The sequence below is a fragment of the Cynocephalus volans genome, chromosome 10, assembly GCF_027409185.1.
Source record: "Cynocephalus volans isolate mCynVol1 chromosome 10, mCynVol1.pri, whole genome shotgun sequence".
In the NCBI taxonomy this organism is placed as follows: domain Eukaryota; kingdom Metazoa; phylum Chordata; class Mammalia; order Dermoptera; family Cynocephalidae; genus Cynocephalus; species Cynocephalus volans.
The window spans coordinates 109617970-109642633 of NC_084469.1; the positions used below are offsets into that span (position 1 = coordinate 109617970).

Sequence of the window (24664 nt, forward strand, 5' to 3'; positions counted from 1 at the left end):
ATAAGAGTTTCACAGCACCTTCCGATTGCTCCATGTCTCTAGTCCCCTGCTTCCAGTCACCCATTCCTCATGCCAGGGGCTCTCAACCTTGAGACTAGTGACATCTGGGGCTGGATCGTTCTCTGTGGTGGGCCATCCTGTGCACTGTAGGGCGTAGAACAGCATCCTTGGCCTCCACCCAGTATACCAGTAGCACCTCCTGTTGTGACGGTCAATAATGTCTTCAGATCCGATAGGATTAGTGTCCTTCTAGGAAGAGACGCCAGACAGCTGTGCACTCACACTCTCTCCACAAGCCCACAAAGGGGAGTTCGTGTGAGCACATGCTGAATGGTGGGCACCCACAGGCCAAGAGAAGAGGCCTGAGAATGAAGCCCTTCTTGCTAGCAGCCCGAGCAAACGCACAGTCCCTAGGGCACAGTGAGGAGCAACAGCAGGCTGGTCCCTGTCCTTCTAGAACTTTAGAGCCTGTCTTCTCACTGTCTGCCGGTGGTATTCATGAAACACAGCTGTGACATTGTGCATCTTCTGCTCCAAACCCTTCCCCATCTCCCTGTTGCCCACAGCAGAGCTCGACCATCTACAGGCTGCATGTGAAGCCAGAATGCCCCTTCTGTACAGCTGGCAAGCTCAGAATATGTACATTTATAAATGTTTAAAAAAACAAAAGAAAAATATTTCATGACATATGAAAATTGTATGAAATTCAAACGTCACTGTTTATCAATAAAGTTTTATTGGAACACAGCCCACACATTCTTCGGTCTTCCATGGTTGCTTTCATGCTACAATGGGGAAGTAGGCAGGTAAAACACAGACCAGATGGCTCTACTTCCTTGTAGTCAAGCACCTTTGGGGATTTTGGGTCTGGTCATCTAGTCCTGTAGCCAGGGATGTGTCAGGAGATGGTGATCATCCCCTTGGGCACTGGGGACCCTCCCAGCCATGGGGGTCAACAGCTGTGTCCAGGACCTGTCCATTGGAGTTGTGGGTATGGAGACCGTAGCTGAGTTCACTACCTAAAATCAAAGTCTCCATCATTCTCTCTGAAAGAACTTGAGCCTTATGTGGGTGCTCATAATCCCATTTCTACCTGTGGGGCTGGGGTCCCTGTTAACATCCCCCCACCCCCGTATTGATTCTCAGCCATGCCCAGATTGGACAGTAGACTCTAGAGTCTCCCGAGTTGGAGGTCAAACCTATGACACGATGAAGTATTTTTCTCCCTGTGTGCACGTAGCAGTGACCGATTCAGAGAACTTAGAGAATTTTAGTTCCAAATGAATCGTTTATAATCTTGCGTCAACACATTATATTTACTTGCTGCCTAGTTCTGAAACACAAACTATATCCTTCGCTTTAACATTTCTTCTTTAGAAGGTCCTCCAGTTTAAAACACATGGGTGTATTCTAATTATCTAGAAACTTGAAATTGCTTTTTTTGGATGCACTACATCTAGGACAAATGCTCATTAGGATAACATTTTGGGACCTCAGAAAAGCGTTATGAACACATCCTGTTTTATGCACTGATGTGGGTTTAAGGATGTCACTTGGTGGTATAATAAAAAGTATTTTTCGTCTTTGTCCAGGGTTCCTGGCACAGGGTTCCTAAAACTCTTGGAATGGACATTCATAGGGTTGAAATGAGGGTCAGGACTATGGAAGGTTGGTCACACCCAAGGAACCAGTCACCTAAATATTAAAAAGCCCCAGACAAATCTACTATATTTACCCGTTTGGAGAAATTTTCAAAGTTAGAAGGCAGAGATTACAATGTCAAAACCAAGATGGAATCACTGTGGGAAACAATTATGCCAATTAATGAAGATAAAGAATGACAAAAGGGCAAGGGTACTTGGCTCAGCCCCCTGCTGCGGACACACAGCTTTCTGCACACAAGTGGGAAAAAGAAGTCAGGGGTACAGACATTTCCATGACTCCTTGGTGCAGCAGCATTTAACAAGCCCCTGTGGGCTTCAGTTAGACCAAGATGATAGAAATGCAGGGTTGGTGGGTGCTGTGTCTGAATGTCTCCCTCACCCCAAGTATTCCAATGTTGAAACCGTAACCACAAAGACGATGATATTAAGAGGTAAGGCCTTTGGGAGGTGACCAGGTCATGGGGGTGGAAGCTTCATGAATGAGTGTCCTTACGAAAGAGGCCTGAGGGGTCTCGTTCAACCCTTCCGCCTTATGAGGACACAGGAAGAAGACGGCTGTCTATGAAGGAAGTGGGTCCTCACCAGACACCAAACTTGCCGGCACCTTGAACTTGGACTTCCCAGCCTGCAGAACTGTGGGAAATACATTTCTGTTGTGTACAAGCCACCCGGTCTATACCATTTTGTGACAGCAGCCTGAACGGACTAAGACAATGGGATGGGATGGAAGATGGGATGAAAACTGGAATGTTTAAACAGGCTTTATGTGAAGGGCTCATGTCTCCTTTACCTGAACGTTTTATGGGAGTGGATATTAGGATGGCCAGAACAACACTTTCCTGATCTACTTCTGTAAGACCAGAACCTGTTGATGAAGTCCTTGTGGAGGCTAAAGTTGGTGACATAAGACAAAAGTTTGGACCAAAACTGGTATGTGAACAAGCTTCAGTAAAGCAGTTGTGTCTTTACCTGAATACACAACAGGAATGGGTACTGTGTTGACTGGGCTCCGTCTCCCCTGCCTGGTGATGTAAGACAGAGGCATATAAATCCACCCTTCAAGCAACAGTGATTGGAAATGTGAAAAGGGACCAGAAGGCCATGCAGCCATCGTGTACAGCCAGACAGCTGGTTAGACTAGGCTCACTGCAAAAGCTGTGAGCGCCTCCCACAGACAAGAACTCTGACTCCGGGCTAAGAAATTTCTGTCTGAGAGCCATTCCTAACTCATACCAAACATTCATCAAAACCACTCCTGGGACTGAAGGACATGAAATATTCTTGTAGGCGGAATAGTTCTACTGTCTAGAAGCTCCCAAGGCTCAGAAGAACTTGAGACAACACGGATCTTCCCACTGTCCCCTCTGTGGAAAACTGAGGCTTCAAATGCAAAAGTTTTATTTTTTAAATATCAAACAGGATTATCACACAAGAATAGCTACACTGCTAAGGTAGTGTCTAAAGTGCTCAAGTGTCCTGAGTATCACACAGAAGTCGAAGCAAACCCCCTGAATGAGAGGCATGGGGCGAGTTTTCTTCCTCGCTATGAAGGGAGTTCTTCATGTGGGCTGGTGACACAGCCTGCATGTGGGTTCATGGGGCACGCGGCTCTCTGTCCTCTGAGAGGAGCGTACTCTTCAGTCTGCCCTGAGATTCCCCACAAGTGCCATCCTGATTGAAATACCACTGGCTGGCACTTGCCGTGCCCTGGGCCTCTTCCCAAACTTCCTGGTTGATCAAGGCTGCCTCTTTACTCACCTCCGCAGAAAGTTCCAGCACCTGGGTGAAGGTCCTGCAAATATGAGAGAAGAGATGAAGGCTTTCACCCTCTGCAGCCAAGCGCTAGAGTATACCAGAGCCCCTGTACAGTGAGCAGGGGGCTGCAGTGGGGGCGGGGAGGCAGATTCACACATCACAGTACACAGGTTTCATCTGAAAAGACTCAATCAGGGAAGCCCCCCCAAGAACAGTACCAGACAGGCGTGAAAAAAGATTCAATTGTTCAACAACCACTTAGGAAGCATCAACACTGTCGGGCACAGTCCTAGGAACAGGTGGTACAAGTCACATTATTAAAGTCCCCATCCTCACTCCACTTATACAGTAGTGGAGAAGCTGTACTGAACCTGAGTGTTTAACCATTCAAACCTGAGACCCTCACCGTCTGTAAACCTTTAGTGTGTCCTGAATTCACCCAGGGCCACATTTAGAAGGAAGGAATGCCACTGTAGGTGGCAGTTGTTTCTCATGGGAGCTTTTCAACTATTTTAGGCATCTCAGGAAATAGTCATGTGCCACTTAATGATGGGAACACATTCTGAGAGAAAGGCATTGTTAGGTGCATTGCTGTGTGAGCATCAGAGTGCACTTCCCTAAACCCAGAAGGCATAGCCTGCTACACACCTGGGCCATATGGTACAGCCTAAGGCTCCTCGCTGAACTGCCGGGTCATTCTGAGGACGGGGGCGGGTTGGGGAGACCCCTTCTGCTCTGGCTGCTGGAGAACACACGCAGGTCCTCCAGAGTTGGGGGCAGGTTCTCTTGCTCGCTCCCTCTTCCTGCTTTGCTCTATTTGTCACTGTATGAATCTTGAGCCCCTCTTGTCCCATCACTGATTCCTGTTGCACCCAGCATCCTCAGTATCTCAGAATTGACTCCAAAGTGGGCAAGGGAAACAAGATGATTATCGTAGATGCTCCTGGATGGAGATTCTGTTCCCAAAAAAGGGAGGACAATGACACCTCCTGGCTGGTCCCTTATCTCACAGTGTTAGGGAAGAGCGCAGGTGGCTCAGGGCGCTGAACCCTAACGGGAACCCCCCTCGGCCCTGCACAGGCCTCTGCCGTCTGCCCTGGGCACTCAGCACCCTTCCAAACAGCGCAGGTGCCAATGGCCTAAGCCCTGCCTGCACGGGGAACCATCTTTTTTGGGGGGGGGGGGGCTGGCTGGTACAGGGATCTGAACCTTTGACCTTGGTGTTATTAAGACCGTCTTAAAATGTTTTTTTGAAATACCTTCGGAGCTCAAGGTCTTTTTTCATGGTTGTGTCCTTGAGTTCGCTCACTAAGTCCAGCACCTGTGCATTTTCTTCTGAACTGCCAAGGCCAAGTTCTCCCAGTAGATGGCTGGTGGTCGTCAGTTCAGACTGCAGAGCATCTGGAGGTGAAAGGGGTCGTTAGCGATGGATTGCAAGGTGCCAGAGGCAGCAGACGCAGGGGCGAGAGGCTGACTAGGTTTTCTTCATTTCCTTGCAATGCTCCACTGTGACGCTGTAGTCATGAGGAGCTCAAAGACAAGAAAAATAAGAGAAGGAAGACATTTGTGCATTGGTCCCTTCTTTGTCCCTTGGCCTGAGATCTGGTATATATCAGAAACTATGAGATATCCGGTATATAACAGAAACCACGAGATTACCCACAATTTTGACTTTTTCCTTAAAACTTGCCTCATTTTCCAAAGTTCAATGTCATGCCTATATTATTTCACGCTGGAAAAGGCTTGATTCCATATATCTACGCTGGCGCCAGCCAGTGGTATTTCAATCAGGATGGTGCCTGTGGGGAATCTCAGGGAGGGCTGAAGAGCATGCTCCTCTCTGAGGACAGCGAGCTGGGTGCCCTGTGAACCTACATGCAGGCTGTGTCACCATGTCCACTGCCACCATGATCACAGGCATGACCACTGCAGGTGGTCACTGGAACAGACGTGGAATGCCACTAGTGTCCTCAACAGAAACCAGTGCACATGCCACCAAGGCTGTACTGTGACATGCCTTTGCCCAGCATCTCCCAGCCAGACCATGAGCAACTCAAAAAAAAAGCCCATCCATATTCCCTGTTCCCAGCATCTCTGCACCCCATGCAGAGGGATGCCTGCAACTGTGCTACGTATGCCACCTGCACTAAGACGACTGGCCTCTCTCCCCTCTGACACACGTCACATCAAGACCAACTGTTCCTTCTGATCACATTTTGGGAACCTTGTAAGACCCTTACAAACAAACAGCCTCTTCTACCTCCTGTTGTAGACTGAATTGTGTCCTCCCAAAAAGATACATTCCAGTCATCATCTCCAGTACCTACAAATGGGACCTTAACTGGAAATAGGGTCTTTGTGGATGTGACTGAGTTAAGATGAGGTCAACAGGGTGGGCCCTAACCCAATAACTGTAGTCCTTAAAAGAAGAGGGAAATTTAGATAGAAATGCTCAGGGAGAAGGGCATGTGCAGACGCAGAGACTGGAGTGATGCAGTCACAGGACACGGAAGGCCAAGGACTGCTGGCAACACCAGAAGCCATGAGAGAGACAGGGGACAGACTCTCCCTAGAGCCTCTGCAGGGAACGGATCCTGTCAACACCTTGACCAGACTTCTGGCCTCCTGAACTATGAAGGAATATACTTCTGTTGTTTTAAGCCACCCAGTCTGTGGACATTTGTTAAGGCAGCCACAGGACACTCATACAGGCCCCAGTCCAACTCCTTGTGGTAACCTAAGGAACATATCAGAAGTGGAGCCCAAGAGTTAGAGATGTGCGGGTGGCTGCAACCATTGCAACATCAGAGTCCCAGACACTGATGATCGTCTGACAAGGAAGGGCTAAAGGACATGTACCTCTACAATGGATCATGTAGTCATCACGCCTTTCCAATAACCATTTCCAACACAGAAATGCTCATGAAACAGGTGGAAAGGCAGAATAAGACATGGTGTATGTACAGCAGTCCCCCCTCATCTATGATGCGTTCCATGACCCCCAGAGGATACCTACAACCACAGAGAGTATCTAACCCTGTGTACACTATGTTTTTTCCTATACATGCATACTCTGACAAAGCTCAATTTATAAATTAGGCACAGCAAGAGAATAACAACAATAATAACAAGATAAAACAATTATAACAATATCCTGTAATAAAAGTTATGTGAATGTGCTCTCTCTCTCTCAAAATATCTTAATATTTTCAACTGCAGTTGACTGTAACTATAACCCAAGTGAAATCACAGACAAAGGGGGACCACTGCGTGTACATACATGTATATATGCATAGCTTGATATCAAGTCTGTTTAAATATGCATCACACTGCGGAGAAAGAAAAGATGGAAAGAAACATGTCAACAGGCAAACAGTGCTCATCTTGGAACCATGAGATTACCCACAATTTTGACATTTTCTTTAAATCCTGCCTCATTTTCCAAAGTTCGATGTCATGCCTATATTATTTCACACTGGAAAAGACTCGATTCCATTAAAACTTATTTCATCCAAGGCTGTCAACACAGCAACACTCTCTGGGATCCCCGCCTGCACTTTTATTCTGCTCCAGATGAAGTGACGGGAGAGCTTTGGAGGGAAAATCCACCTTTTGATTATACTTTTTGATTTTTTGGCAGCTGGCCGGCACAGGGACTGAACGCTTGACCTTGGTGTTAGAACACCATGCTCTAACCAACTGAGCTAACCAGCCAGCCCACTACCTTTTGATTTTAGGTGGCGATCCTCTACTACAACAGCCTCAGAAAAACATACTGATTTTTTTTAAAAAGGCTGGCCGGTTAGTTCAGCTGGTAGAGCATGGTGCTGATAACACCAAGGTCAAGGGTTCAGATGCCTGTACTGGCCAGCGCCAAAAAAACCCAAAACATTGAGATGACTCATGAGAGCTCTTCTTAGAAACACCCCAACTCCAGGCCAGCTGAAAACTTGCTTTGAGAAGATACCTGATCAGAAGAGGATTCTGAAATCAGGCATAGCAATCTTCACAGCTGCCAAGGTCTTCAAGAGAAGCATTAGGTGGGAACCCTCTGCACAATAGAGACCTCACCGCTCTGCCTAGAGGGCAATCCAGGGTGGGATCAGTGGCCCTGTCTCCCCCACAACTACTGAGGCACATTTGCAGGGCTCAGGGGACTGCATGCCACCCCCTAAGAATCCTTTCAGCAGCACAGGAGTTCACTGTGACTCCCACAGCCCTGGGTTCAAACCCCAGCACAGCCACTTAGGGTGAGACCCTGGAGGAAGCACAGCCTGGGTGGCCCCAGCATGCTCTGCCATTGTGGGGAGAGAGGAGGCTTGTCACAGGAAGTTTGGGGTGAAGGCACACCTGAGAAGCACACGTGCTCCACACCCCGCACACTGCACAGCATGGCTGGGACATCCCGTTTCCTACCTAACAACTGCTGCCCGTCGCCTTCCACATGGATCGCTCTCACAGGCAGCTCATGCCTGGTGGTGTCCAGGGCCGTGGCGAATGTCTTATATTGCTCCTTAAAGCGTTCGGCCACTGCCTCAAAGGGACTGAGCATCTCGATCTGCAAGCAGGAAGGAGGGGGCTGTGAGATGCGCACCTGAGGTCCCAGGCCATGTACAGGGTTAAGAAACCCCGCTGTTGCTACACCAGCTCCTAGGGGCTCCCTGACAGGGCGGCCGAGTCCTGATCCCCAGGAAGCTTCCTAGGGTGCAGTGAGCTCTCCCCTTGCTCCCTGCCACCCCCAACCAGCACAGAAGATGCAGCGAGGTGGCCCAGGCTCCTCACTGTGAGTATGTGCCCACCTCCCAGTGCATTCCAGGCCTGGCCCCCTGCCCTGGAGCGCTCAGCTGAGACACCTGCCCCCCACAGGCCACCCGGCCTGCCAACCCACCCCACTTCTCTGCACACATGGCTCAGTCTTCGTGAGGTTTGCAATGATATATGTGTTTCCTTGTCTTGTCTTTTCCTTCCACTGTGGTCTCCATAAGGACAGGGACCCTGTCCTCACCCAGGATCTGATTGTAGGGGTTCTCAGTGATACAGGCTGAACTGTGTCCCCCCAAACTCATCCACGACATCTCCACTCCTAGTACCTTGGAATATGTCCTTATTTGGACATGGGGCTTTTACACAGGTCATCAAGTTAAAATGAGGTGATCAGGCTGTGAGAGACTGTATTTCAGTTGTTTAGGCCGCCCAGGTTGTGGCACTTTGTTACGGCAGCCACAGGACACTCATACACTGGGTGATAGGACTGCTCCCTCCCATAACATGCCAAATGTCTCCACCAAGATGACTCTGCAGAGAACAGTCTGCTTAGAACCTGCAGTCCTGAAGGGTAGCTCCCCACTGACCTGGGCGTTGAGGACATCTGCCAGCTCCCGCTTCCTTTGAGAGAGGAGGAGTCTGCACTTCAGCTCATGGGCCTCTTTCTCTAGCTTCTCCTTCTCTTTGCACATGATTAATAAATTCTTCTCAGCCTTTTCTTCAAACTGCGCAAGACCCTTCTCCATCTGTTAAGTGCGAGACAAAAGCTCAGGCCGGAGGGAACTCCATCCCTGTGGTTAACCGAGGCCACATGAGCGAGAAACTTTCACCTTGACAGTCAGCAGACTCAGCAATAATGTCTGGGATTCCATCATTTCTATCTCTTCCGCTAAGTCCTTAAGAAAAAGAAAAAGATCTTTTTAGTTCCCAACGAACTCATATAAATCCAGCTCTCTCCCCAGAGAGGGGCAGAACCCTAACCTGTACATGCTTTCTGTATTCAATGTAATGATTCGATAATTCTCTACCACTCGTGGACCAGCTGCTTCTATTTTCTTGTTTATTTAGTCTTTTCTGGCACTCTATGAGAAGGAAGAGGGAGGTCTCACACTGGGCAGATGAAGAGGCGGATGGGGGTACCCACTGAGTCAATGCTGCACCAGAATGTGGTCCTCACCCCAGTGAGACCACAGCCCCGCCGACCACCCACCTAGAACTGGGCATAGCCTTCTGCCTTCCCTAGCGTAGCACCAACACAGAGAAGACCCAACCCCATTTTTTTTTTTTTTTACAAGATCCTGCACTGGTATCTTCTACTGTGTGTGTACTTAGAGAAACTTAAACTCTACGAATGATCTAGGAACGTTTGAGGTCTTGATTTTTGTCTTGTTCGTTCTTGGGGCCCCAGGGCCTTGGGTGGCACCTGGCACAGGGCAGGAGCTAAACCAGATTTACACAAACAGCTAGTGGCTGGCTGCCCTTTTGATTCAGGCACTTACTGGGCTCTTTTTCCGCGGGGCAGAAAATGACGTCGACTCGGTTTTCTTTGACATCGTTTTTTCTAAGTGGGGAGTCTTTCTGACAGTACTTTTGTCTAAGATAAAGAAGAGCATTTTAATGGTATGAGGCACACACAGATGGTCCTGATTTATGATGGTTCCACTTAACAATTTTTCAATTCCATATTAGGTTTATCAGGAAGTATCCTTACTGTAAGGTGAAGAGCATCTGGACCTAATGATGGTTTGACTTACAATTTTCTGACTTTACAATGGGTTTACTGTTATATAGCCCCATTGTAAGTTGAAGAGCATCTGGACTTTGGAAGCCCACTGAGATCTATCACAGCCCCCAGCTAGCGACAGGAGATGAACAATTACCATTTATGGCAGAGAGGTCCAGGTCAGGCGGGGCTGTGCCGTGCCCTTCCAGCAGCGTGGACTGCAGGTCACCCTTTCCAACCACACTGCTATCTGCAAACCAGACAAGAAATCCCAAAAGTCAGCACAGCCAGTCAGTGAGACACTCTGCATTTAAGCCAGAAAACATAGGAAACTTTTTCATAAATATCGCTTACTTTCAAAAACTCAACTTTTAGGGCCAGCCTGTGGCTCACTTGGGAGAGTGTGGTGCTGATAACACCAAGGCCACAGGTTTGGATCACTATATAGGGATGGCCGGTTAGCTCACTTGGGAGAGCGTGGTGCTGACAACACCAAGTCAAGGGTTAAGATCCTCTTACCAGTCATCTTAGAAAAAAAAAAAAAAAATGCTTAGGACAAGAAGTGTTTCAGATTTTACGTTTTTTCAGATTTTGGAATATTTGCAGGATACATACCAGCTGAACATCCCTAATCTGAAAATCCAAAACATTCCAATGAATATTTCCTTTGAGCGTCGTGTCAGTGCTCAAAGTTTCGGATTTAGGAGCATTTCAGATTTCTAATTTTCGGATTAGGGATACTCAGCCTGGACTTGTTCTGGCCTCTGATCTTTTTCCTGCAGCTTCTAGACTGGTTACCTTCCCTGGGAGTCCTCTTCATCTTTTAGCCTATATTCAAAACTATGAAACTGTGCCTTATACCGTCTAAAATGGGGATTGGTGTACAGCATGCTATAATTACACAAAAGCTCCAGATTACAGCAAGCATCAAGACAGTATGTACAATACACTATGTTGTGTTAGGAACTAAACATAAAAGTGTTTGATGAACAACTGTGTGGTTGAGAAATGAATGACATGAAAATGAAAAGAGCAAGGTCACAGTAACGTGTAAAGTATGGTACCACTTGTGCTGAAATTTTTTTAAAATGCGGAAAGATAAACAAAAATCTACTGAGAGCAGCTGCCTGTAGGGTGGGGGGCTGGGGAACCTGAGACGGGGAGGTGGGAACTTTTTATTGCTCTCACTTTTGCCTTGGTTAAATGTTGTGTCATCAGGATGAATAGCCCTTGCAATTAGAAGATAAACTTTCTAAAAAGCCAGACGATGAAACTCAAATGAGCAGTCCTTTGAGATTCTCGTGGTTTGGTTTAAATGAAGGTTTCTCAGCCATGGAACTGTTGACGTTTGGGGCGGGACCATTCCTTGCTGTGGGGACTGTCCTGAGCACTGGAGGATGTTGAGCAGCGTCCCTGCCTCCACCCACTACATGCCAGTAGCACCTTTGCCCTCAATTACAACAACCAAAAATGTCTCCATACATTGCCAAGTGTTCCCTGGGAGTTGGAGTGACCATTGGGTGAGAAGCCTGGTTTTAAGATGCAGCAGGACCAATCTCTGACTCCCTCCCTGACCATACCAGCTTCCCCAGCTTCATGTACGGAGTTCAACCCAATTATAGGAGAAAAGACTAGTAGGCTGGCTCCATGTGCCTGCTTCTCAAACACGCCTGAGAGAGCAGCACTACAAACTCTGACGAACATCTACACCAGGATCAGCCAACAGTAGCTCATGGGCCAAACTCACCCTGCCTCCTTTGTCAGTAAAGTTTTACTGGCACAAGTCACACCCATTCATGTACGTATAGGCCATGGGTGTCGTGACACTCAAAACACAGAGTTGAATCTTTGTGACAGACTGTCTGGCCTGCAAAGCCTAAAATATTTACTCTCTGGCTCAGAAACGGGTTGCTGACCCTTCACCTGAACAGTAAAGCAAGAAATCAAAGTTATAAAAGAACATACTTGATTTTTTCTCATGGGACTCAAAGATGTTGCCATTCTGAATCGGGGGGTATGGGGTGAGAAACAGTTATGCTTTTTTTCAAATTGCCTTCATGCAAAAGAAGAGCTGCCCACTACTACTGGAGAGGCAGGCATGTGAGGAGTTGGACAAAGAGCCAGGGTACAGTGTTGTGCTGGGGAGGGGTTTTAATGGACTTCACCTAGAATGAGCACACTGATGAGCACTGAACACCAAATACACTAACAGTGACTGTCGGAGAGGGCAGATCATGAGTGAGATTCCCCAACTGGTCCTCATTTTCCATTTTTTTATAATGAATACATGTCACATCCATAACATACAAAAAAGTTTTTTGTATCGTTAGAGACAGCTTCTAGAAGGAGGGGTTGGGAAAGACCATGAAAGCTGCTGGCACAGCAGGTAACAGCAGACAAGGAAGGCCAACCCAAGGCCGTGAAAGGCGGGAGGGTGAGTCCTCAAGTCCTTTCTGAAAATCCTGCTCTCAGAGTGTGGGTGGGGAAATGGTCACATAAAAAGGGAACTGACAAGTGGCATGTGGCAATGCAATTTTCCTCTGGAGCTGCACAGGACAGAAGTGACCTCCCCTTACTTCCCCACCATCCTCCCTCATCTCACCACTCATGTGCCCTCAATCTGTCCTTACACCCAAACTCTTTGCCTACCTCCTCCTTCTGACCCTTCCCAGAAAGAGAGAGCATTAATGTAGCATACTCAGAACAAAATTTACCACCATGTCATCACTTCCTGAGGGTCAGGGATCCCACGCACCTTTGCTTTTCTGGAGTAGGTTGGATTTCCTTCCACTTTCAGGCATCTTCCCACTGGTCTTCACTGTATCTTCTACAGGAGCCTATTACAGGAACATGTGACATTCAGAGGACAAGACACCTTCCCTTCGTGAGAAGGGACCCCAACATGGTCCATGCCATTTGTTCCTGCTCTTACTTTGAGGCAAGGGAGAGATTTTAAAAGTTTTGAAAATTTATCTCATATATACAGAACAAACAGATTTTGTCAGAAGTAGACACACACATGCATAGAACATATGATGCCACCAAAATGTTTGTTGGTGATTATCTCTGATATGGTAGATTAAGGTGAGTGATTTTCTGGATACTTTTCAATATTTGCTAGTTTTCTAGAGAGAACATATTACTTTGGTCATCAGGAAAACAAAGCCTTTATACAGGTATTAATTGTCAAAACTTACAAAGAACCAAGCAACACATGGAGCATTGCCCTTACAATTATAACAACTAAAACAAAAAAGAAAATCCTTTAAAGAGCAAGAATATTACAATGTACGGATACCATTCCTACTCAACATTGTGCAGGAGGTCTAGAATAAGAAACAAAATGTACAGACATCATTCCTACTGAACATCATACAGGACGTCCTAGAATAAGAAACAAAAGGCAAATAGCCTGGAAAGGAAAAAATAAACTTCTCCTTGCAGATTTGATTCTTCACACAGAATATCCCAAAACATCTTCAAAACCGCTACTGTTATATAGTATATGTGCTGCCGAAGCAAGCACCAAAACCGCTACTAAAACTAAAAAGTAAGTTTAGCAAGTCTGAAGGTTAATTTTGTGTGTCAACCTGACTGGCCACAAGGTACCCAGATTAAACATTATTTCTGAGGGTGTCTATGAAGGTGTTTATGAATGAGATTAGCATGTGAATTGGCAGACTCAGTGGATCACCCTACCCAATGTGGATGGCACGATCTAATAACTCTTGAGGGCCTGAACGGAACAAAAAGGTATAGCAAGGAGGAATTCACCCCTTTTTGCTTCCTGCCTGCCTGGTTGGGCTGGGTCATCTTATGTCTTCTGCTCTCAGACTGGGATTTACACAACTGATTTCCCTGGTTCTCAGGCCTTCTGAGATGACACCACCAGCTTTCCTGGGTCTCCAGTTTGCAGATGGCAGACTATGGGACTTCTCAGCCTTCATAATCACACAAGCCAATTCCTCATAATAAATCTCCTTTTATATATTTACATCCACATATGTATTTATACACACACACACACACACACACACACACACACACACACACACACACATCTCTTAATGGTTCTGTTTCTCTGGAGAATCTTAACTAATATAGGAAGGTTGCCGGACACAGGGTCAATATTAAAAAATCATATTTCTAGCAATGCAGTGGCAATGAACAAGTTTGGAAGTTGAAATTAAAAGACAGTACTATGTACAATAGCACTAAACAACACCAAATACTTAGGTATAAACCCAACAAATATATGTAAGATCTATAGTCTGGAAACTACAAAACAAAGTTGAAAGAAATCCAAGGAGATCTAAATAAATGAAGAAGTATACCATGTTCATGGATTGAAAGACTTGGTGTTACGATGGCATTCTCCCCATACTGATCCATGGATTCAATACAATCAAAATCCCAGCAAGAGTTTTGCTGGAAAATTATAAGCTAATTCTAAAATTTCCATGGAAACGCAAAGGAACTAAAAGAGACTAGACAGTTTTGGAAAAGAACAGAGGGGAAGGCCTCCTGCTACCTGGTTTCAAGACTTAGTACAAAGCTACAGTAATCTTGTCAGCAGGGAACTAGCATAAGAATAGACACATGAACAGTAGAAAAGAATAGAGTCCAGACATGATGTACACACATATGGTCAACTGGTTTTCAACAGAGGTGACGAGAGAATACAATGGGGAAAGGAAACAGTTCAACAAAGTGGTAGAACAAGACGTCCATAGACTACAAAAAAAAATCCCTTCAATTCCAACATCACACCATACGCAAAAAGTAACTTTGAATGGATCACAGACCTAAATATAAAATCTAAACTATAAAACTACTATAAGAAAACACAGGAGAAAACATAGGGTCTTGGGTTAGGCAGAGATATCTTAGATAAGACGCCAAAAGCACAATCCATAAATGCAGAAATTGATAAATAGGACTTCATCAAAATCAAGAACTTCTGCTCCTTAAAGACACTTAATAGAATGAAAAAACAAACCACAGACTTGGAAAAAGTATTTGCAAAGCACCATAAAGAGCTGGTATTCAGAATAAAGAAGGAATTCTCAAGAATTGCCAGTTAGCTCAGTTGGTTGGAGTGTGGCCTTGTGACACTAAGGTCAAGGGTTCGGTTTCCTGTACCAGCCAGCTGCCCAAAACAAAACAAAACACACACAACAACAACAAAGAAAGAACTCTCCAAACTCAGTAATAAGAAAACAAATATCCCAGTTTAAAAATGGGCAAAAGATCTGAACAGACATCACTAAAGATATAGGAATAGCAAATAAGCATAGGAACAGATGCCTTATATCATTAATTGCTACAGAAATGCAAGTTAAAACCATAATGAGATACCACTTCATACCCACTAGGATGGCCTGAACTCTGTGTGCCTGGGAGGAATGAAAAAATGGCGCAGCCACTCTGGATAACAGTTGGGCAGAGTTAAGCATGCATTTACTCTATGAGCCAGAAATCCCACTCCTGGAAGAAATGAACACACTGTGGTCCATCCATTCAATGGAATGTTATTCAACCATACAAAGGACCCAAAAATTGTATGGAACAAGGTGCAAGAAACTGAAATGCACTCTGTTAAGTGTTAGGAGCCAGAGGCAAGATGCTACCTACTGTGTGACACCACTGATATGACCTTCTGGAAAAGGCAAAGCTGTGGGGACCAAAAGTGATCTGTGGTTGCCTGGGGGTGAGAAGGGGGCTGGCTCCATTGGAACACAAGGGGATTCAGAGGTGAACTGTTCTGTATCTTGATTGTGGAGGTGGCTCCAGGGCTGTTTGCATTTGTCAAAACTGGCTGAACCTTGGAAAGGGTGAGTTGACTCTATGTAAATTACACCCTGATTTAAAAAATGAAAAAAAAGAAAAAAAGAAAAGGTCTTAAAGACCTAAAATATTACAGGACGCAGACACACGGGGGTGCTGTAACCAAGCTTGCATGGCACCATTAAAATTACGGCATGTGGAGCACAAACTGTGAGCCTTTGTTGAAGATCACTCCAAGAAGCCTTATCAAAGTTTGTACAAAGGCATCCTTTTTCCTTAGGTTGGATCATAAACCACATTCTCAAGAATCTGCCACCTTCCCTATCCAGGGTATAAGATAGGGAGCAGAAATGAAGATTTAACTCAATTTTGTTTATCATAAACTGAGATTTGGAAATCCTTGGCTGGACCATATCCTCAGCAGGTACAAATAGAAACAAAATACACAATTGGATCATATATGGATTGTTTTCACTCTAAACCTCACACAAAGCAAGTTCTCTCATGGTTAAGTATTGCTCATGCCATTATGTTCAATGGTTTCAAGATATTTCATGGTGTGGCTGCATGGTAGTTTACTAAACTCTTCCTCTGATATTGGGTGATTCAAGCATGTTGTTTTTGCCCATAGATTTTTTCTAAAAATCTGCAGGTATTTTTTTAAATGCCAGTCACGCACCAAGGACTGTGTGCTGGACACTGGACAGAACTGTTTCAGAATGTGGAAAGTGAATTATTAGGGTTTTTGATGAAAAAACAATTTTATTACAATTTTATGTTTCAAAAGAGGACATGGTTTTGCAAGAGGGATTCTCAAAGCAATCAGCTGCTGGTGACAGATAAAGCATGAAGGGCACACAATTTCAAAGGCACCAGAGCAGATATCCTGAAGTGCTTCACTCAAGACCAGGCTATAAGCAGCCTGCATGACTAGGCTCAGAATTCCAACTTACCATGACTGAAGTTCAGAACCATTTCAAATGTAAATCAAGTATTACCTTTTTGGTTGTTTTCTTCTCATACTGCAAGTATCGAGATTCAACCACTCTTCCACCTGTGGGGGACACATTTTTAGTTTTACAAAACTACGTTGATGGACTATAAGACCACCCCCCCAACAGACCCCATATCCCAGAGAGCCAGGCACTATGGCCCTCCCTGCTCAACAGGAACAGCAGCAGTGGCTCCCCCTGCTCCTCTCTGATCTTGTTTCTCAGTATCTCAAGCATGTATGGAATACCTGCTATATGCAAGAACATTTATGGGACACCTACTGTATGCAAATCCCTAGACCAGAGGTGGGGTCACAGAGTTCCAGAGAAGCTAGGATCAAGAAAGATTAAGGAATATGCCTGCTGCGGGTTGAATTGTGTCCCCAAAGTCCATGTATTAGAAACTTAACCCCTACTGTGACAGTGTAAGAGGGTGGGAAATCTTATTACAATAATTGAAAAGTGGGGTCTTGAAGAGGTGATTAGATTGTGAGGAACATGCCATAGTGAATGGATTAATAAGTTGATGGTTTAATGGTGGTCATGGGCATGATTCTGAGGACATTAAAAGGAGAACATGTGAGAAGCTCTCTCTCTCTCTCTCCTGCTTCTGCCATTGTTGCAACATGATACCCTGCGTTGCTGAAGTCACCACCAAGAAGGCCCTCACTAGATGTGTTCCCTGGACTTTGGACTTCCCAGCCTCCAAAACTGTAAGCAATAAATATTGTTTCCTTACAATTTACTCAGTTTCAGATATTTAAGCAACAAAGGTGGACTAAGACAGAAAATTTGTCCCAGAGAAGTGGGGTCTTTCTCATAACAAATACCTGAAAATGTGGAAGCAGCTTTGGAAATTGTTACTGGGCAGAGCCTGCAAGAATTTGGAGGAACAGACAAAGAAAAGCCTAGATGCTGGTGAGGAGAGTTTGGAACATTTCAGAGATGGTTAAACAGTAGTGAGCAGAATGCTAACAGAAATATAAACAGTAAAGGCCACACTGAGGAGATCTCAGATGTGAATGAGAAGGAGCTTATTGGAAACTGAGGCAAAGGTCACCGTTGCTATGAACTGGCAAGGAACTTGACTGCATTCTGTTCTTGCCCAAGAGCTTTATGGAATGTGATACTTGAAGGTGCTGACCCAGGGCACCTGGTCAAAGCATTCAGGAAGCAACATGGCTACTTGCAACAGCCTACACTGAGTTATGGCAGAAAAAAACATGAGGTAAAACAGAAATTTCTAATTAACAAGGAAGCAGAGTGAAAAATTGAAAAACTCTCAGCCTGGCCACATAGTGAGTGAAAAGGTGTCTCTAAGGGAGGAAATTAATGGTGTAGCCCAGCAACCCTTTGCTAAAGAGATTAGCATAGAAGAAATGGATTATCAAGAGAAGAGAAAAAGGTCCTGAAGGCATTGCAGAAGCCTCCAGGGCCACCCCACAACACAGGCCCACAGGCCTGGGGAGACAGAATGCTCTTCAGGAACAAGCCCAAGGCACCCTCCATGGGCTCGCTGCCCAGGGCCACTTCAGGGTGCTACTCCTCACACCAGCACCACAGCCTCACACCAGCACCCCGGCTGCTTTGGCTGCTTTGGCTAAATTGGCCCCAGGTGTGGCTGGACCCCCAGCTCTGGAAGATACAAGCAGGAAGCGTCAGCAGCATCCGTGTGGTGTTAGGTCTGCAGGCTCACAGAATGCCAGAGCTATGAAGGCCTGGGAACCGCCACCCTGATTTCAAAAGATGTATGGAAAAGCCTGATGGCTTAGGAAGAGATCTGTCCCAGGGGCGGATTCACTACAGTTTGCTAGAGCAACGCCAAGAAGAAATGTGGGGTCTGAGTTGCAGCAGAGAAAGCCCACCAAGGCCATGTCTAGTAGAGCCGTGAGAGCAGGACTGCTTTGGAGATCCCAAACTTGTAGAGCTACCAGAGTGGAACGCCAGCCTGAGAGAGCCAAAGTATGGCCTCAGACCAGAAAAGCCACAGGAGCAGAGTTGTCTGAGGTCTTAGGGACCCTACCCTCGCACCAGCATGTAGAGGACTTTGAACATGGAGTCAAGGTACATGTAAGATTTAATGCTTGCCCTTCTGGGTTTTGGGCTCATCCTGGCCATCTTCAGACACAGACAAATCCCTGGGTGGCAGCCCAGCCCCAGGTCCCCTTCCACACCTGTTCCTGAAAGATGGAACGTGATGGAGCAAAGCCGGACTGTCACCCCAGCCTCCAGGTGTGGGGGTCTCCATGCTGCCCAGCGATCCTATATGCACAGTCCTCTGCTCTGTCCCCCACCCCCTCCCTTCTACTCCCAGGTCCTATGCTGCTCTATCCCCCAGTCTCAGCTGATGATTTGTTTCCTGTTTCACTGAGAGGACAGAGCAGCCCCAGAAGACCCTTCCACCATTGCATCCAGCACCCTCCCAATCTCAGTCCCCTATCCTGCCTCCATCCCCACCCCACACAGGCTGCACATGTGGACTGACCTCTGTGCTCTGGGATAAAGTGAACCTTCCATTCCAGGGCTACAGCTGACCCCTCACCTCCATGAGGACACCCTTGTCCTGCACCCCTCAGGTTCCTCTCTCCACACATTGCAGTGTTAACTCCACCCCCTCTGTTGAACCCCTCATTTTTCTGCTCCCCTTTATAGCGAACACCCCAAGCGTTCTGTCCTCGTGGCTCCTCTGCCTCTCCTCCATTCTTCCCTGAATCCCAGTCCCGCTCCAATCTGGCCTCCAGATGCACCACTGCACTGAAACCACCCTGCTGCTAGGCCCACTGGCCCATTCCCAGTCCTGGTCCTCTGAGCCATCAGTAGCCCTGGCTGCAGTGATCGCTCACTCCCTCCTCCCCAAAACATCCTTCATTCGGCCTCCAGGCTGCACTTGCCATTGTGAGGCCTGAATGCCTCCCAGAACCTTCCTTCCCAGTCCTGCACCACCAGCCCCTGCCTCTGCCCTTGTCACCTCCTCACTCCGTTTCTGTCATCCCAACCCCCTCTCTATGCCTCCAACCAGCTGGCTCGCTCCATAGCGCCCTCAGTCAGGGCTCAGCTTGGCTCAGCTCAGCTCACACCAGGCAGGGCTGGCCCTACCTGCATCCTGCTAGTTCCCCCACAGCATCCATCATTGTGGAACACCCTGAGTCTACTCTCCCTAGAAGGCAAGCCCCCTGAGAGCCCAGGATTCTTGTCCCTTTTACTTTCTGCTACATTCCACCTCCAGGCACAGAGTTAAGTGCTAAGTGCTCAGGAATATGTCAAGTGAATAATTCTGCACTTTGTATAGCTGCCTGTAGAGCTCAGGTTTCCCTGACTACTGGAGAGCCAGGGAGAGTGATGTGGTTAGTGTCACACAGCTCGACAGCTCACTTAAGCAAGATGTTGACTGAAACCGTAGCTTCAAGCCCGGATTTGATTCTTCCGCTGGGGACTGGGGTTGCAGCTGCAACCCAGACACGAAAGGAGGCACATCCACAGTTAACAGGGAACCCGAGAGAGCCAAGGAGCAGGGCCATCAATCTGAGCATCCCCAGAGCAAGGACGCGCTGTGTCTGTAGAGCCAGTGAGCTCAGTGGACAGGGCAGGTGGGTGCCCTGATGCTAGGGACAATCAGGAGGCCACTTTAATGGTGCAGGCACCTAAGGGTCAAGGTCAGGACCGAGCAGGGTCCACAGTAAAGAACCAAGACACACCGAGGGTCTGCTGCCAGACAGCGAGCGAGGGGTCAGGGAGAAGGACACTGCCAGTTCCAAGCAGGGGAGATCATCCTGTGTTGGGTCTTTCTAAAACCATCAGCAAAAGGCTTTGCTCAACCAGGAAGGATCTGAGGCTTGAGGGACAGTGGGGAAGAAAAGCGGTTTCAAGTTTTTGGAAAACTAGAACACACCTGTTTGCTTTAGGAAAGCTAGAAAACAGCCATTTGTTTTAAACGGTGGAGGATTTTTTCACAGAAGCAACGTTACAATGAAGGATATAGTTTGTGATCAAGAACTAGGTGACACATAACTATAACAGATGGTGTGTCATAACACCAAGGTCAAGGGTTCGGATCACCGTACCAGCCAGCCAACAAAAACAAAACAAAACAAAACCATATATAATAGATTTCATATGTGAAATTAACAAGCACTTCTGTAACATATACACCTTGATTCATTTGGAACTAAAATTCTGCTCTAAGTTCTCTGAATTGGCACTAACACATGGCACGCATGGAAAATACTTCATTGTATCATAGGCTTGACCTCCAACTTGGGAGACCCTAGAATCCAAGGTCAAGCTGGGCACTGCTGAGAGTCATTGCGGGGAGAGGGAGTTAATAAGGGACGCCAGCAGCACAGGTGGAAATAGGACATGTGGGCACCCCACTAGGCTGACGCACTTTCACAGTGGGAACGGAGACTTTGACTTTAGATAATGCACTCAGCTATGATCTCCACACCCATGCATCCAAGGGAGGGGTTCTGGACACAGCCCATGACCCCCATGGCTGGAAGTGACCCTCAGTGCCCACGAGGACCAACACCATCCCCTGCTACATCCCTGGCCATGGGACTAGATGATCAGACCTAGAATCCCCAAAGACATTTGACTACAAGGAAGTAGAGCCACAGCCCCCTTCCCTGGCCTGTTTTTGTCCTTAATGAGAGAAAAAAAAAAATCACTTTTTATTTACACAGACTCTGATGTTGCTCACCTTGTACTCTTTTCCCTTTCGTCTTGGCACCGCTAGGCGTGTTGGGACCGGCTGCAGAAGGCTTCCTACGAGAGGGTAGAGAGCTCTTGTTTATCTCATTGCAACACAAGCTCAGGGAAGCCAGTGAGGGGCCTCCGCCAGCTGTTCCTCACGCTGCCCAAAGACAATCTCAGCGAGGCTGGGCCACCTCAACAAGAGAGACACAGAGAGCCACCAGCAACACAGCAGAGCCAAACGCCTGATCTGAGAAGGGACGAGCATGACAAGAGCTCTGTGGAAGGGCACCACGCAGGGAAGATCTCAAATCAGCCAGGGGTTTGTTCACTCATCTAACGTTCTTGTACCTACTCCCTGCCACTGGGACACAGCGGTGAACAAAACAGGGAGCTCCTTCCAGGAGAGAGAAGATCAGCATTTTCCTTGTCAGACAAGCTTGACAGGTGGCCCAGGCAGAAACAGTGGAGGTGGGAAGGGTGTAACAAAGCACACTTGGCCCAGGTTGTGACAGAGGACATTGGAGACCAGGGTTCAACAAGGGCCGGGCATGGGGACAGGAGAGAATGATGGGACACAGAAATATAACTGATCAGCCCTATCATTTAGTTACACAAGATGAACAGGGATAAGGAGTCGGGAAAGACAGAGGGTTGGGCCAGGCTGGAAGGGCTCTGAATGCTGAGTTTAGAGTATATTTTCCATAAACGGTCAGAGAGTACATATTTTCCTCTTTGTGAGTCATACGGTTGGTGTCACAACTACTCAACTCTGCCATTCTAGTGGGAAGAGACCTTGGAAGATATAGAATGAAAAGGGTGAGCTGTGTTCCAATACAACTTTATTCACAAACAGTGACATCAGAACATCATGTGATTTTCATAAGTCATGGAATAATCTTTTTTTTTCTTTTTAACAACCATTAAAAAATGTACGTATCATTCTGAGCTTGCCAGCTGTACAAAAAAAGGGGCGTTCTGGCTTCACATGCAGCCTGTAGAAGGTCGAGCCCTGCTGTGGGCAACAGGGAGATGGGGAAGGGTTTGGAGCAGGAGATGCACAATGTCACAGCTGTGTTTCATGAACACCACCGGCAGACAATGAGAAGACAGGCTCTAAAGTTCTAGAAGGACAGGGACCAGCCTGCTGTTGCTCCTCACTGTGCCCTAGGGACTGTGCATTTGCTCGGGCTGCTGGCAAGAAGGGCTTCATTCTCAGGCCTCTTCTCTTGGCCTGTGGGTGCCCACCATTCAGCATGTGCTCACACGAACTCCCCTTTGTGGGTTTGTGGAGAGAGTGTGAGTGCACAGCTGTCTGGTGTCTCTTCCTAGAAGGACATTAATCCTATCGGATCTGAAGACATTATTGACCGTCACAACACAGGAGGTGCTACTGGTATACTGGGTGGAGGCCAGGAAAGCTGTTCAACGCCCTGCAGTGCACAGGATGGCCCACCACAGAGAACAATCCAGCCCCAGATGTCGCTAGTCTCGATGTTAAGAGCCCCGGGCATGAGGAACAGGTGAATGGAAGCAGGGGACTGGAGACACGCAGCATTCAGAAGGTGCTGTAAAACTCTTATCAAGAAGTAACAAAGCCTCAATATCATTCAGCCCTAAAAAGGAATGAATGAAGTCCTGACACTTGCTACAACACGGATAACCTCAGAAACATCCTGAGTCAAAGAGGCCAGAAACACAAGACCATACAGCATGCGACCTGATTATATAAAATGTCCAGGACAGGTAAACCCAGGGAGACAGAAAGGAGAGACTGGTGGTTACCAGGGCTGAAGGGAGGGAAACGGGGAGTGACTGCTGATGGGGACAGGGCTTCCTTTTGGAGTGCCAAAAATATTCTGGAATTAGATAGAGATGGTGATTTTACAAATCGTGAATGTGTTCAGTGTCACTAAAGGGTTAGTTTTATGCTACCTGCACTTCACCTCAATGTAAAGACATAATAACTGGAGCCTGGCATCCCAGTAGAGCACAGACAGGGAGTCGCTGACGAATCAGCTGTGGGGTGCTGGGGAGGGTCGGGATGACTCCCAGGTTTCAGTCTGGGAGAGCAGGAGGAGGGGCAAACCAGGGACAGAGACCAGCAACTCTCGGGAGCAAGTGAAGGGGCAGGGGAGGCCGGGCACTGGGACTTTTGCTGCCGTCACCAGGCGCAGCCCCACTGTCACTGCAGCCACCTGCTTGCTCTGCGCGGGCTCCCAGGACAGAGGCCCAGGCCATGCTGGGGCACCTCCAGGCCACCGTGGGGAGCTCTTCTTGGGATCCTCCCAACCCTACAGATTCCTGCCTGTTCACCTGCTTTATCCTCTATCACTCCCCACCACCCTCAGAGTCTCACAGCCAAAAGGACGTACTCCCTGTGGGGTCTGAGCAAGGCTCTAGAGTCAAACTGAATGGGATCCAGGCCAGACCTGCTCAGAACTGGGGGGGTTGGGGGGTTGGGCCTCAGGTAGCTCACCTGTACCTGGGAGACGCTACTATCAATCTCACCGTCAGGGCAAGCGGCGGGGAGGAACCGTGAGTGATTCCTCCGCTGGCCTGTTTCTTTGCAGTGTGCACCTGGCACAGTAAACTGGCCAAATGCACAAGCTACAGCGGCACAGCCTCAGATCACTCCCGGCACCCACTAAGAGTTCGACTCTCATCATCCCCACTGTAAATGGGATGCACCTCATAAAGCAGGTGGGAGCATTAGCGGAGATCCTCCGGTGGCCCACCTCTCGCCCAATGCGCAGTGACAATGACACTGAGAGGAGCAGCAGCTCACAGTGAACAGCCAGGCACTGTCCTTACAGCCTTGAAGCCTCACACGACGCCTACGCGGTTGAGCAGCTTCACCAGCCCCATCTCGCAGCGGAGGGCGAGGCCCAGAGAGGTTGCGCCACCCGCCCAGGGTCACCGTAGAGGCCGCTCGCCGCGGGGTCTCCGGGGCCTGCACGTCCAGGGCGTTCCCTCGAGGGGTTGGCTCCAGGATCGCTTGAGAGCCTACAGTCTGCTGCCTGTGCGCCCCAGTCTCAGCCACAGCCGTCCCTCTGGCACCCAGAAACCCACACCCGCGGCTCTTCAACTCACCCGGCGCCGCGCCCCGAAGCATCCGCCATTTTCCCGCTTTCCACTCAAAGGCCGGCTCTTCTCAGCCGGGCCCGCCCGTTCGTCGCGGGTCGGCCCATACTGAGAGGGGTGGCCGCGCGTCGGCGGCGCGCCGGCTGAGTGCGGAAGGGGAGTGCCCTGCGCGCGCGCCTCCCCCATCTTGCCTCGCTGTTGGT

General features: G+C 47.8%; 1 protein-coding gene across 1 annotated transcript; it reads right to left on the minus strand.

Moving 5' to 3' along the window:
* Positions 1 to 3057: 3057 nt before the first annotated feature.
* Positions 3058 to 24532, minus strand: HAUS8 (HAUS augmin like complex subunit 8). Its single transcript, XM_063112187.1, has 11 exons — positions 24471 to 24532; positions 21385 to 21449; positions 16692 to 16747; positions 12662 to 12743; positions 10064 to 10156; positions 9683 to 9777; positions 9014 to 9079; positions 8771 to 8929; positions 7836 to 7977; positions 4679 to 4820; positions 3058 to 3456 (listed from the first exon to the last, which is right to left on the minus strand). The coding sequence occupies exons 1-11, from the start codon at positions 24497 to 24499 to the stop codon at positions 3258 to 3260; spliced, it is 1128 nt and encodes a 375-aa protein (XP_062968257.1). The 5' UTR covers positions 24500 to 24532; the 3' UTR covers positions 3058 to 3257.
* Positions 24533 to 24664: the final 132 nt, after the last annotated feature.

Coding starts and splice junctions, on each gene's coding strand:
- HAUS8 (XM_063112187.1), bottom strand. CDS start 24,499: ATGGCGGATGCTTCGGGGCGCGGCGCCGG. Junction 10,157..12,661: donor CCTACTCCAGAAAAGCAAAG/GTGCGTGGGATC, acceptor TCTGGTTTGCAG/ATAGCAGTGTGGTTGGAAAG. Junction 7,978..8,770: donor CAGATGTCCTCAACGCCCAG/GTCAGTGGGGAG, acceptor TCCTGCTTGCAG/ATCGAGATGCTCAGTCCCTT.